This window comes from Eretmochelys imbricata, chromosome 2 (genome assembly GCF_965152235.1).
Source record: "Eretmochelys imbricata isolate rEreImb1 chromosome 2, rEreImb1.hap1, whole genome shotgun sequence".
In the NCBI taxonomy this organism is placed as follows: domain Eukaryota; kingdom Metazoa; phylum Chordata; order Testudines; family Cheloniidae; genus Eretmochelys; species Eretmochelys imbricata.
Window position 1 is genome coordinate 109379683 of NC_135573.1, and position 15595 is coordinate 109395277.

Sequence of the window (15595 nt, forward strand, 5' to 3'; positions counted from 1 at the left end):
AACAGAGAACCAAGACTTATGTTCCTAAGATGAAAACTGAATTCCTCATTCTTTCTCCACCATTCATTACAACAATCTGTATTCAAATTCCATAGACTTGGCTGTGGAACAGCACTTCAGTATATATCACCCCAGTGCCTTTATCTGGCTCAAGAAGCCCAAATCTTTCAGACCTAAAACAAGGACAGGCTAGTTGCATAAGGATCGCTCTGCAGCCAGTCTTGAAAAGTGTCTCCTACTTACTACAAAGCAATGCTTTAAAAAGAGTCTTGTCAATTCACAATCTGTTCTTCTCCTACAGAAAAATACTGGTCCCATTTTTCTAATAGCAAGGGAGCAAACAGCAGAGCAAACAGCAAAGAAAACCTCCATTATTGCACTTGGGTTTCAAACTGAAATTTGTTAAGAGACAATTGAAAATACTGACATTCCACCATATACAGCATATGGTACCTGTGGATCCATGTCATAGAAGACACTGAAGAGCCCACGTTTGCTGGAACTAGGTGGAACGTGACCAAAAAAATCAGCTCCTTGAATTTTGCTGTCCCAGAATCTATAAGGAAACTGCAAGGCAACCTAGAGAGAGAGAAAAGATTCAGTCAGAGAGAATTTCACATTACAGAATTTGTAACCTGCCTCGTACCTCCGTATTTAAAACGTTTCTCTTTCCCCTCAACCTCAGGTACCCAAATATGCTAGGTAGGATATTTGGGTCTTTTTCTTTATCAAGAAAGAAGAGTGGTATAAAACTTTTGCTATCTCAGATTAAAAAAGCACAAATCTGAGTAATGTTGGTAATCCATTTGGCTACAGAAAACCTTGGGCAAGATACTGTGCTCTTATGAGGCACTACACAGAACTCATAGCCCAGAGGGATGGTTGCCCTGTAGGGTGCAGCAATGCCTGGAAGTTCTGCAATGCTGTGTGCCCTTGGCACAGTCCTCCTGCCAGCCCCACCCCCAGCACACAAGGATTGGTGAATGTGAAGGGAACCTCAGAGATAGTTTTACGCACTAGTGGGGGAAGGGAGAATCCTCCCCAGGGCAAATACGGGGCTTTTAGTGTTTCTTTATGCCACTCTGGCCCTTTTGCCTGACAAAGGAACTGGAGTGGGTGGATATCACCCCTTATGTCTGTTAAACTTAGTACTCTACCATACACATTGTTCAAATATAGGCAAAAAGTTTAAAGACCAGCAGTGATTTTCTACAAAATAATTTGTTTAAAAAAACATGGTTAAATTAGGATGGAAAACGAAAGGAAAAGAAAAATGTATATATAGGATCCAGATACCATTTTGCTCTTCTATGCTTGATTTATTTATTTAAATGTATGTTGTGCAGGTTAAAAAAAAATTAAGAAAGTAAATATCACAATACACATACCCAGGCATACCCACAGCAGCTCTATGCTTATAGCATGAAAGTAAATTATGCTACAGGATGCAAGTCAGAATCATCCTACTAAGAGGCTCAAAGCACTTGATGCTCATTTTCTTTCCCATAACTAAAAAGTAATTTTAATTATGTACCTTCTCAATGACTCCTGCTCCCAAACTGTTAATGGCTTTCATTTTTCTTTCTGGCAGTGGTGGATTAAACTGAATGGCATTTTTCTGAAGAAGGGCCAGTGGCACAGTAACCAAAACCTATGGAAGAATAAAGAATCATGATCACAACAATAGCAAAAGCTTTACAAAGCATTAAGACTAATCTCTCATTGAAAGTACCCATTGTTCTTAAAAAGAAAAGGAGGACTTGTGGCACCTTAGAGACTAACCAATTTATTAGAGCATAAGCTTTCGTGAGCTACAGCTCACTTCATCGGACTGCATGCATCCAATGAAGTGAGCTGTAGCTCACAAAAGCTTATGCTCTAATAAATTTGCTAGACTCTAAGGCGCCACAAGCCCTCCTTTTCTTTTTGCGGATACAGACTAACACGGCTGCTACTCTGAAACTCATTGTTCTTGTAACAGAACAAAGATGAGGAGGCACAATTCTCCCAGGGCAACTCGGGGTTAGTGTCTACTGTCACTGCACATTAATGGCAGCCATGTCACACATTCAGGGGAGAACAGACTCCTCAGTACAGTGGTTCTCAAGATGTAGTCTGGAGAGTGACTTACAACACAGTGTTGAACTATGCTAACAGTAAAAACAACGAGGAGTCTTTGTGGCACCTTAGAGACTAACCAATTTATGGTTTTACCCCATGAAAGCTTATGCCCAAATAAATTGGTTAGTCTCTAAGGTGCCGCAAGGACTCCTCGTTGTTTTTGCTCACAGAGACTAACACAGCTACCCCTCTGAAACCTGTCACTATGCTAACAGTAGTAATGCTTCCTGATAGTTATAGTTCTAGAGTTTCCAAGTGGCTTTTTCGATTACTTTTCTCTACACCCTGCACAACAGCTTCATGTCTTATTCTTCTGGGCTTTTCTGTGGTGTAAATTCAGCCTTGATCAAAGCACACGCCCTCAAAATTTGAGAAGCAGCAAGCCTGGGCAGATTAGAGCAGTTGGAGCGATAGGAAATGAGGGGAGAGTCAGTAGTAAAGTGTAAAGTCCTATTCACAGAGAAAGGGAGTAAAAAGGCTAGATATATATGTATCTGGGTGAAATATAAATGTAAAAATAGGAGGGAGGTTGGAGTGGGGAATGTAACCAAACAGCTGTCACTAAAGCAAGCTGATTTTCAACTGGTCTCTTTTATATTGTCCTAATACTGACATCAGAATATTAGATTGACTCTTACAAATAGTTATTTAAGTCTAAATAAAAATATACTACTCTTACTAGTGCATTATGAAATATCAGTGTTATTAAAACAACCATCAAAATAAGCAAACAGAGGACGCTTCATCAGCCGTTAATCTTAGATATTTTTAAAACTGTGTGTTTCACTTATTTGCAAAATTCAGGTAATTCTGAATAGGTCATTTGTTCAAATGAGCGAGTTTCCACAGTATATATAAATTAGCATTCCAAACTTAAACATGCCCAGTGAAAAACGGTCACTATATTAACCAAACATGGGTCACTGAACAATTAAGTTGTAAAAATATACAGATTTTTTTTTAACCTCTAAAGAATCTATGATCTAAATATAGATAAACTTGAAACATACTTGTTACCTTTTGTGCTGTCCACACAGTTCCATCTGCTGTAGTGACCTGGACTTCTTCCCCAGAATAGTCTATACTGTGTACCTGGTTTGCAAAGGGAAAGTAATGGTGATACACCAAAAATTCTATGTAATTATACAGTCCACATTCAGAGGATAGCAAATTATTACAAGTCTATAAACGTCACTTCCGGATACGTTAGCTCCCGTATTTGATGCAGAAGAGCACGTTAATCAGAAAAACTAGCCACTGTGGAAAAAGGGAACCTGAAACAGTTGTTCACTGTTCAAATGAAGCAATTCATAATATGATAAGGAGGATAATATGTTATACACAGTTCTCTCAAGATTATCCCTGCGTTCCCAGAAATGGTAAGGGTAGAAGTCAAACAGTTTATTAGTACGAATGCTAACGCTAAGGAGTCTGATACATGAAAGAAGGGAAAATATATGTTTTTAAAGTCAAGTTAGTTACAAACGTGACTTTTTCAAGACCAAACTTTATGTACTTGCTAAATATTATGATTAGCTTAGTCAGACATTTTAGACTGGGGTGGGTAAACTTTTTGGGCCAAGGGCCACATCTGGCTGGGGAAATTGTATGCAGGGCTGGGGCAGGGGGTTGGGGTGCAGGAGGGAGTGCAGGGTGCAGCAGGGGGCCCAGGGCAGGGAGTTGGGGTGCGGGGTGCAGCAGGGGGCTCAGGGCAGGGGATTGGGGTGCAGGAGGGGTGCGAGGTGCAGGCAGGGAGTTGGGGGGCAGGGTGCAGGAGGGGTTCGGGCTCCGGCCCGTCGCCACTTACCTAAAGCACAGAGCTTCGCGCGCTGCCCTTGCCATGCCTCCAGGTACTTCCCCCAAAGTTCCTATTGGTCACGGTTCCTTGTTCCTGGCCAATGGGAGCTGGGGAGGCGGTGCCTGGAGGCAAGGGCAATGCACAGAGCCCTCTGCCCCCACGCCCCCACCCCGCCGGCGCCCCAGGGATGTGGTGCCGGCCACTTCTGAGAGCGGCGCAGGGCCTGCTGCACCATGGGGGGCAATCCTGCGGGCAGATCCAAAGCCCTGAGGGGCTGGATCTGGCCCGTGGGCCATAGTTTGCCCAACCCTGTTTTAGACTATGCCTCTAGGATGCAGATATCCAACTACATTTCCAGTATCACAGGTTTGCTATAAATAGAATCACTTGCTAACAATTGAGATGAAATCTAAACAACACTGAAATTATACAGAAATAATTAAAAAATAAAGCTTCTTCCTGTTCCGTCACATTGAAAAAAGTTATAGTTATCTCAAAACCAGATTTGTTTGTGGAATATGAAGAGATGCTTGTATGCTTCAAAGCTAATACTCTCTCATTACCTTCACTGCGGGACAACCTTGACTGGACAACAGGGAATGAGAGAAACCCAGAGCATACATACAGCAGGATGTGAGGTGCCTCCCTTCAATACCTTCTTCAGTCCTCTGCTTAATCACTGGCTGGGCAAAGCCAGCTGATTGATTGCCAGGTGCTCCTCTTCCCCCATTTAAACTAGCCTAGGCATTTCAAAAGCCTCTTTATCTCCAGTTAGTTCCTCCCCACCCCTCCCGCCCGCTCCCTCCCTCCCTCTCCTTGGTTGTAGCTTAGGAGCTGTGCCTCTTATGATGATGTGAGTCTGACCAATCCCCTGACACCATCACTTTACAACTCACCGGAAGCTTAAGTCGAATGTCAACACCTTCAGCCAGTTTATCTATGATGGTAGAATACCCTGGCGTTAAAAGGGTGTGATCTCCAGCAAACTGGGCAAAAAATTCATTGTGGTCCCATGAGCGTGCAGATACCTGTGGACAGAATACAACAGGTTGTGTCTACCAGTCGGGAGACAACATGTAAGCTTTATAAAAGCCATACATGTAGAGGAAGCCAAAGTGGTTTCTTCCATACCAGGGGATCAGATGCCAGCAAATTTTTTATTTAAATGAGGCTACGCTATGCAAATCATCTAATTAAGCAAAATGACACAATCTGGATAGGTTACTAGGCGATACCCTACTGAGAACATCATTTGGCACAGTGCAAGAGCAGCACTGTGAAAAAGATTGGTGTATAGGCATAAAACATTTTAGATACCAGTAAAAGGTGTTTTCCGACTGAAACAAGGGTATACAGCTATCCAATCTCTCAAATGATTAGATGCTACAGTGTTATTATACCAGTAAGGGTTTTTAAGCATTAACACTCAGATAACAAAATATAAAGAAAAGGAGTACTTGTGGCACCTTAGAGACTAACACATTTATTTGAGCATAAGCTTTCGTGAGCTACAGCTCACTTCATCGGACGCATACAGTGGAAAATATAGTGGGGAGATTTTATATACACAGAGAACATGAAACAATTGGTGTTACCATACAGACTGTAACAAGTGTGATCAGGAAAGGTGAGCAATTACCAGCAGGAGAGCGTGGGGTGGGCGTGGGGAACCTTTTGGAGTGATAATCAAGGTGGGCCATTTCCAGCAGTTTACAAGAACATTAGGAGGGAAATAAACAAGGGGAAATAGTTTTACTTTGTGTAATGACACATCCACTCCCAGTCTTTATTCAAGCCTAATGTAATGGTGTCCAGTTTGCAAATTAATTCCAATTCAGCAGTCTCTCGTTGGAGTCTGTTTTTCAAGTTTTTTATGTTGAAGAATTGCCACTTTTAGGTCTGTAATCGAGTGACCAAAGAGATTGAAGTGTTCTCCCACTGATTTTTGAATGTTATAATTCTTGACGTCTGATTTGTGTCCATTTATTCTTTTACATAGAGACCGTCCGATTTGGCCAATGTACATGGCAGAGGGGCATTGCTGGCACCTGATGGCATATATCACATTGATAGATGTGCAGGTGAACGAGCCTCTGATAGTGTGGTTGATGTGATTATGCCCTATGATGGTGTCCCCTGAATAGATATGTGGACACAGTTGGCAGCGGGCTTTGTTGCAAGGATAGGTTCCTGGGTTAGTGTTTTTGTTGTGTGGTTGCTGGTGAGTATTTGCTTCAGGTTGGGGGGCTGTCTGTAAGCGAGGACTGGCCTGCCTGCAGAGTGAAAGGCTAAACAGAATGCAAGTGTGCGATTCTAAAAACCACTCATATCAAAGATGCTTGAAAGATGCTTGAAATGGCAAACTTTGTCCTAAGAGAGGTAATGAATAAATCTCTGGGGTCTGCTTTTAAGGTCAGTGGATTGGTGCCACTACAAAGTTAACAAGCATGATTACATGAGATTTAAAAACACAGGGTGAAATTGTTGACTCCTTTGAAGTCAACAGCAAAACTCCCAAAACATATGGCTGAAAAATACTAGGGGGAGGGAAAGAGGTATGAAATGGTTCTCAGCAAACTGGACAGGAAGTAAAAGTAAACGTACGTCATCCATTGGGTTCCCATTGAAAATGAAAGTATTCTACTACTAAAAGAATAAAAATATAATGCAGCAGCTATGTTAATTATTATCACTTTTAATATCACAATAAAGTAGAACCTCAGTTATGAACGCCAGAGTTAAGAACTGATCAGTCGACCACACACCTCATTTGGAGCCCGAAGTACACAATCAGGCAGCAGCACAGACAAAACAAAACAAAAAAACCAAATACAGTACAGTACTGTGTTATATGTAAACTACTAAAAAAATAAAGGGAAAGCAGCATTTTTCTTCTGCATTGTAAAGTTTCAAAGCTGTATTAACTCAATGTTCAGTTGTAAACTTTTGAAAGAACCACAACGTTTTGTTCAGTTACGAACAACCTCCATTCCCAAGATGTTCATAACTCTGAGGTTCTATTGTATTCTCAGGTGCTACAGATAATTTGTCCAATAATATTTCACAGCAACTAATACAACACTAGAAAACTGACTACTGCAGGTAAAATGATACATGTAAATACATATGTGCATCACATACACTATATTGCCAGTACAACACAGCAGTGTTCCCTCTAATGTTTTACGTCCATGTGCGGAATGAATTTTATTATGTGCATCAATATGGGGCAGAGGTTTGGGGTGTGAGGGGATGAGGGCTCTGGCAGGGGGTGCGGGCTCTGGGGTGGGGCTCAGGTAGAGGGTTGGGGTGTGGGAGGATGAGGGCTCTGGGGATGAGGGATTCGGGGTGCAGGCTGTCCTCAGGCTGCAGTGGGGAGAGAACAGACTCCCCCCAACCCTCTCTCGCTGCAGCAGCTCGGGGCCGGGGGAGAGGAGTCTCTCCCCCGGCTGCAGCAGCTCCAGCGTGGATGGGCCAGGCTGAGGGAGGGGCTCCTTTCCCCCAGCCGCAGCAAGTCTGTGGCAGATCCATGCTGAGGCTGGTGGGGAGGGGCGCTTCTCCCCGCTGGTCCCAGCACAGACCTGCAGCGGCCAGCGGGGAGGGCCATGGCTTAGAGGGACCTTAGCATCACAGTGAAATTTGCATTCTGTGATCACCACTTGCAGTAATCATTTGGGTATGTGGATCAAAAGCTAACTTTTCAAAACCCAGTTTCCACTATAGCAGAGGAATTTACCTCACATTTTGCAGTGACCACTTGGGTGTAAGGTTCAAACTGGAGGTGAATTTCTTTGAGAGGGGAGTGCTATTATCTCAGTTTTAGTGATGAGAACTGAGGCACAGAGAAGTTACCCAGGAGGTCTGAGGTGGAGCAGGGAACTGAACTCGTTTCCTAAATTCCAGGATAGTGCCCTAGACATTAGATTATCCTTCCCTTCTCTCTATTTCTAAGTTACATCACATATTTAATCAATCATGCACTCACCTGATGGAGGTCACTGCCACAGGCGTACTCCAAGTTACTGAGGTGGAACTGTAGTACCTTTTCCTCCAGATCACTGAACTGGATACCTGACTCCTGAATAAAAGCCTTATAGATCTCCTGTATCTTCTCTGTACAGGAACAGATTTACAATAAAAATGTAAAATAGATGATCGCAGTTCATTGTTCTCTGACTCTCACAAGTTTGCAAGTTAGCTATTAATACTCATCCAAATTTACTTCTTATGTCGTGAAAAAGCTGCTACAGAATATATGCCAGCAAGATCTCTCTCATGTGATCAGATGAAACCCTAAATTTGAGTTCAGATTAAAATAAATTTGATTTCAGACACAGATCTCAAGGGAGTGTATGTTTCCCAAGAACTGCTCTCAAAAAGAGAGAGTAGACGTTACTGTCAACCTCAGAAAAAAATCTGGTTAAAAATAGGAGCCGTGTGGGATAACCAACATAGACAGCAGAGAAATTCATTATTCAGCTATCATCAGTACAACATGCTGCAGTGATGTGGTTTAAATGACACTCATTCCCCAAGGCTAATTCATCCAAAATAAATAAATAAATAGAAAACCCCAAAACAAACAGAAAACAACAACTCATGAATACTACTCCGAATGCCACCTTCTATAGCATTCTGTGTAATTTTCACTATAGCAAAAGATTTGAGAGCCTTGGGGCCTGATTCAAAGCTCACTGAAGCCAATGGATTCTCTTCATTGTTTTCCAGTGGGCTTTGGATCAGGCCCCTACTCTGTGTGTACTCATCATAGAAAAAAAGAGCAGAACTATATTCTGAAAATGTAATTAAAAAAATAAAATCACAGCTGCCCTGACCGTCTCTATCCAACCGAAACTGCTTCAGCTACTTAGGGTATGTCTACACTGCAATTAGACACCCGCGGCTGGCCTATGCCAGCTGTCTTGGGTTCGTGCTAAGGGGCTGTTTAGCTGCAGTGTAGACATTCAAGATCGGGCTGGAGCCCGTACTCTAGGACCCCATGATGTAGGAAGGTCCCAGAGGTTGGCTCAACGTCTACACCACAATTAAAAATCCCATTAACTTGAGCCCCATGAGCCCAAGTCAGCTGGCACGGATCAGTCGTGGGTGTGTAACTGCAGTGTAGACATACCCTTGGAGACAAACTAGTGGTAGTACCAAAGCCAAGGACAAGTATATTAAAAATGGCCAAACTATGAAAACAACTGATCTAATCTCCTATGTTACTATCAATGTAGGGAAAAAAAAAATCACCCTTCAAATGAGATATGGTATGGCCTACAACTCGAGGGTGAAATCCTGGCTCCACTGAATTCAGTGACAAAGCTCCCATTTACTTCAATGGAGCCTCGAAGTTTAAGGCCAACCATACATACAAATATTCAGAATCCCCAAATTATGTGCAAAATGAAAGGCAAATTAGCATAAAAGCCCCCTTATTTTTATGGTTATGAAAACTGTCAACACCTCTGGTGTCCAGGACAACTCCTCCCTTACCTCCAAGAGGGACATCTTGATGTTGGGTCTTATCTTTTCTCCATTCTGAGACAACATCCAGGATGGCATTGAAATGAAAGTCCATGCGCTTATCTATAGTGGGGTCAGTAATCCTTCCACCTTCTTGGATCAAATCACATCTCTCCCCTAGTTTGTGCATTTTAATACCAAGCTTCAAAAGAAAGTTAAAAATGAATAAGCATAAAATTTCTATGGGGAAAACTTCACTTTCTAAGCTGCTCAAGTACATATTAAAAAGAAGGGTAAATCCTTAGGAATAAGGCACTGTTGCTAACATGGAGTTTTTGCACACTTTAAACAACTGGTCCGGTTAGACATGAATCTCAACCTCTTAAAATAATACAAAAATTTAGTTCTGAATGGAACTTGAAACTCAGCAGTTAAACCAAGCCTATGACTTTTAAGCAACAATACATCAAGGCAGTACAAAAATCCAAAGATTAGGAAATGGTAAAACTAAAGAGTCGCACACTTTGTTGCTTCTGTAGGCAGAGTGCACTGCACACAGCAGGAGCTCCTTCTGTTCCTCAACATACACCCCACAAACTCTGTGTCCCACCCTTCCATCCCACTCTATTTCAGAGACTCACAGCAACCTCTTGGCCCCTTCCCTCATGCCAGGGGCTCCGTGTGTCCTCCATGCTGCTGAGTCTGCCAACCAGAAGCCAGGGGCTCCGTGTGTCCACCATTTTCCCCTTCCAGTTTTCACCAATATCAATATGGTTTTGCCCATAGAGGACTAAAACATTCCCTGAATGTTCTGGAATTGATCAGATGTTCAATAATTCAATAATTATTGCATTATAGACAGAAAGACAGACAGAGATGCCATTGAGTTGAGTGTTAAACCTTGCTTTGCTTGGCCAATATTTTTTTTTAAAGTCAGAGTAAAGAGTTGACATGTTTCACAGAGTCCAAGTGAAACAGTTACTTGGAGATGTAGCACAAATTCTTTTCAATGCACTTTTACCTAATCAGAGATATGGCCTAAGATTTTCCCATTTTACCCACTTATCCTGTGAGACCCTGGGCTGCTTCTCACTGCAGGTCTCTTTTCAAAATACAGATCTATTTTTTAAAAAGTAAAAAATACCCTAAATAAATGATCACACACTATTACTCAACATATGAGCTCTCTCTGGGTATTCAGAGGCCATACTTTTCTAATTAAAATAAGGTTTTGCTATTTCCCCCATTATTCTTCCCAGTGCCATAGAGCATTGGATAGTTACAGGAAAATGAGCTGGATTTTCTCCTGGCTCTGGGTCTCCAGAAGACTAGTTTGCTAAGTTCCACTTGCAAAAACTCAGTCTGGGATCTGAACATAAAGCTGCCTTGGAGTTTGCAATGCTGGCAGTGAGAAAACACCTTTTTACTGGTAGCCTGTGTGGATTTCATCTGGAAGTCACTGAAAGACAGTATCCATGAATCCCCACAATGCCATAAAACCACACATTAAGGTCAGTTGGGGCTTATAGTTGAAAACTATTGCCAACTCCAGTATAAGGGCTTATCTCTACTACAACCACCAAGCTGCTGGGGACTCTTACAACATTATCCGCAGTTGCAGGCAAAAACCATGGCTTCTTCTTGCAGATGGTGCCTAGCCATTTTTATTTTAGCTATATGCCTGACACCGTGCTAACACCCTGCTCTGTCCAAGGTTGTAGCACTAATCAAAGACATGGTTACCATACAGATGTCACTTACAAGACAGAATTATGTTTTAATCACACCAACCATGTCATAAATTGGGTCACCAGATGCGGTTGTTATTGCAATACAGATGGGCCCTAACGTTCTCAAACTTGATAAACTCTTATGCTTTACGGACTGACCATTTCTCCATATATGGATTAGTACTACTAAGGATTGTTATGAAAGTGATGTTTTTCTATGGAGGTCAATTTGGTTGCTACGAGTTAGAATAGCATTTCATCAGAATCTCTTGTTCTCACCCATTAAGTTGAGAACTTTCTCTATTAACTTGGTTCACCTAAGAGATAGACTACAGATACTTTGAGCAGAACATCTCTGAGCTAGTTATTTCTTCACCTCCTTTCCTGAATCAATGTGGACAATAATTTCATTTGAATTGTGTACTGCAAGATCTTCAATTAAAAATTTGTACTCTGAAAACACTTTTGTCTTTTGCTTCATTTATAGTTAAAACGTGGCATAGATCCAACTTAATTGTATTTAAAGAGCCATTCAAGACAATAAATACATATATAGTACTCTGTCTGAAAGGTAGTACTTGAAACTAAGGATTTTTCCTATTCTTTAGAATTCATATAGAACTTAAATGTACCAGAGAAATAATTACAATCATAAATAAGAGCAGTCTTACCACAAGGAATTCTATTGTGAGGGAGCATTTGGTTTGATTGGTTGTTTTTTTAAGATGACTAATGTTAAAACGGAGATATTTTAAAGAAACAAATTATTTTAAGGTTAGCTCAGCCATTACTCTGATTATAAGAGGCTGACCCACCTAATTCCTGGAAGGAAACTTTTATATTCAGAAATATTAACTCATGTGGAGCAAAACCACGGCACTCACACATATATACATGCCTACATGGCTTTGTAATTAGTCCATTTTCACTGACAATAATGCATAACCATTGCAGGGAAGAAACCCACTTGCTCACACATTAGTGCTATCGGGTTGTTGACACAGCCATTGACAATCTGTGCTCCTTTTCCTACGGTGACTCCTTTGAAAGTCTTATCGTCCCACACACGCCCGCCAATTCTGTCTTTTGCTTCTAGCACAATGACCTGTAACACAAACATAGCTTAGGAAGCTGTCAGAGAAGATATTTTAAAAACACTTATCTAGGCTCCAGGATAAAGACAAAATTAAGCTGCTTAGTTATGTTATTGAGCTTAATACTTTACTTTGTTGGACACTAATGGAGCAGACCTTCCATTCATGTTTCTCAAATTGTCATTTAAAGGTTACTTTAAAGAGATACATACACACTCACACAGTTATAAAACAAAGGCTCATTTACACTTTAGCCAAAATTAATACCTTAATAAAACTAGGCTTAAGCATATTATCGTTTGCTTTTTTCAACATCTACAAGGTGAAAAAACTTCCAATTTTTCAGGTTTAGGGAAAGGTGCTCCAGTTGTCCAAGTTAATATATGTTGACCTTTTGCTGCTTCTTTTAAAATACATTTAATGTACATTTCACATACTGAAAATAAATATTTTCTAAAGCGATAAGCAATATTTTCAATTAAAACTGTTTTTGCTGTTTGATATTAATATAATTCATTGCAAGATACATTTCTGCATGACTGAAACAATGCAGCTGGAGGACAACATGCATTCCGTGATTCAGCAATCATGGAATGGGCTGAAAATGAGGCAGAATTCCAGCCTTCTGGATTGTGATGCTGTGTATAAGAAAGTTGACCATTTATATCACTGTTTCAGAGTAGCAGCCATGTTAGTCTGTATCCGCAAAAAGAAAAGGAGGACTTGTGGCACCTTAGAGACTAACCAATTTATTGGCGCATAAGCTTTCGTGAGCTACAGCTCACTTCATCGGATGCATACTGTGGAAAGTGTAGAATATCTTTTTATACACACAAAGCATGAAAAAATACCTCCCCCCACCCTGCTCTCCTGCTGGTAATAGCTTATCTAAAGTGATCACTCTCCTTACAATGTGTATGATAATCAAGTTGGGCCATTTCCAGCACAAATCCAGGTTTTCTCCCCCACACACACACACAGTTTGTGGGGGGGGGAGAGAAAACCTGGATTTGTGCTGGAAATGGCCCAACTTGATTATCATACACATTGTAAGGAGAGTGATCACTTTAGATAAGCTATTACCAGCAGGAGAGCGGGGTGGGGGGAGGTATTTTTTCATGCTTTGTGTGTATAAAAAGATATTCTACACTTTCCACAGTATGCATCCGATGAAGTGAGCTGTAGCTCACGAAAGCTTATGCTCAAATAAATTGGTTGGTCTCTAAGGTGCCACAAGTACTCCTTTTCTTTTTGCGAATACAGACTAACACGGCTGTTACTCTGAAACCTTTCTTTTTGTTGTTACTCTGTTACACAATTTCCATAAGTCTTGCACAAAGTGTATCATGTAAGGTGTCAATGGAAAAGTTACAAGCTATCGAATATGATTATCCTGATTAAATCCATATTTGATCTTTGTATCTAAAGTTATGAATATTGGTTATGTATTTGCATCTCCAATATGTGTTTTGTTCCTGGGTGACACCCTCCAGATAGATTTACATCAGGGCTAGACAGCTATGTGTTGATGGCCCATTAAGGACACTCAGCTCACAATGGGTCATTGAAGAAATTCATCCTGCCCAGTAAGCCTTTCCTGTGGACACCTCAGAAACAATATGGCAAATAGCTGCATGAGTCAGCAAAGCATGCGAGCACATGTGATAATGATGTGACCTGGACTCCATCTTGGGACCAAACATTTCTATGCACCTGGCAAAGAATATAAAAAGACACCTGAGACACCTCCATGTTGCCTCTTTGCTGCTCTAATTCCCTGGACTGTGGATTTACAACTAAAAGGAATATCTTGAACTCTGGACTGAGGCCCTTCCAATCTTTTGGAAGTTACCAGAGAGACTTTTGCAAGCCAGCAGTCTTTTCCATCACTGCTACGAACCTGACATAAGGACTTTGCAATGGTAACCTTTATACCTCTCTTTTCTTTTATTAATAAATCTTTAGTTCATTTACTAAGGATTGACTGACAGCATGATATTTGGGTAGGATCTCAGATACATCCTGATGTGGGGTAAGTGTCTGATCCTTTGGGATCAGTAAGAACCTCACATATGGTGAAATAGGTTTTCAATAACCTCTAACTATATTAGACTTGGTTGTCTGGATGGGAGCCACGGGCTGGAATGCCCAAAGGGGACTGTGTTTGGCTTCCGGTTAACCAGTGTGGTACTGCAGAAGCTTTTTTGTTACTGGCTTGGGGAATCTAATTATAGAGTAAACCACCAGCTTTGGGGATGGTCTGCCCTATTTCTTGCAGTCTGCCCTGAGCGTTGAACTTCTCAGTGTGGCCCATCCAGGAATCTGATCACAAGGATTTTCAAAAGAAATCGAGAAGCTAGTTGCTCAACTCCCATTCAATCTCCAATCCTGCAAACATTTACACCTGGAAGTATTTCCCCTGATTTTAATGGGACTACTCATGTGTGCAAAGTATTGCAGAATCAAGATGAGTGGGGGAGAGGGATACAATCAAATGTATGCAATTTATGTACACTTGTTTATTATAAATAGATCACGTCAATTATTTTTAATTCTGGTAAAGTTAATTTAATAAACAAGAGTTAATTTTTCCCTTATTATTTACTTTATTACATTATTACAACCCCTAAGAACTGCAGTCAAGGATCAGGGTCCCTCTGTTCTGGACACTGTTCTCATATGTCATTTTTTAAAATAGTATGTAAAATATGTACTAAATGTACTGCTGTTTTGCTTTGTTGTTTGACCTGAACTGAAACAACCAACAGATATTACCTCACCTAATTAAACCTGAGATTTTGTACATTTATTGGGCTGTTCTATGGAGGCATCTGTATTAGGAATATTATTTTTCCATTACTGAAGGACAGGTTTCTATGTAGGAGGTCTGCTGTTTTTAAGTGTTGAATAAAGATATTTATCCTAAAGCTTCTTACCTTAATTCCAAAGTTGTGCAGTTGTCTTGCAGCTGCTAATCCTGCTGGACCAGCCCCAACAATAATGACAGATTTCTTTTTTGTTTTTAAAAAGAGAGAGAGAGAGAAGGAAAGTAGCAAATGTTCTTACAGAAGAAATCAGTTGGTGCAAAACCAAAAATCAATCATTGCACATTATGGGTGAAATCTGTGCTCCCACTGATTTCAGTGGTGTGGGATCATGCCTGTGTACTCTAAAATAGTCAATGATAACTTTGAAAGGCATGATTTGTTAGGGTTCATTTAGTGTCAGCGGAAGGCCAGTTATTGCTTTGGGGATACTAACTGGTTTATTTGAGGCCTTTAAAAGCATTTGTCTCAATTTACTTCAACTAAAACAGTGCTGATAAAAAGTCAAGCAAGTTAAGTGACCTAGATCAGATGCAACATGTATCTTGTAAGCATCTTTGA

The 15595-nt window shown here is 40.9% G+C and overlaps 1 protein-coding gene across 2 annotated transcripts in view; it reads right to left on the bottom strand.

Annotated features, from left to right (window-relative positions):
- The window catches only part of KDM1B (lysine demethylase 1B), a 47630-nt gene that overhangs the window by 7869 nt on the left and 24166 nt on the right, over positions 1-15595 (bottom strand). Inside the window, exons 12-19 of one of the 2 annotated variants that reach the window (XM_077810575.1) lie at positions 15146-15220; positions 12083-12220; positions 9416-9587; positions 7905-8032; positions 4816-4947; positions 3139-3213; positions 1535-1651; positions 454-579 (exon numbers count right to left, since the gene is read on the bottom strand). In XM_077810575.1, coding sequence (XP_077666701.1) covers positions 454-579; positions 1535-1651; positions 3139-3213; positions 4816-4947; positions 7905-8032; positions 9416-9587; positions 12083-12220; positions 15146-15220 — 963 coding nt within the window. The remainder of the gene's footprint in view (positions 1-453; positions 580-1534; positions 1652-3138; positions 3214-4815; positions 4948-7904; positions 8033-9415; positions 9588-12082; positions 12221-15145; positions 15221-15595) is intronic. The other variant, XM_077810576.1, reaches the window with a different exon arrangement.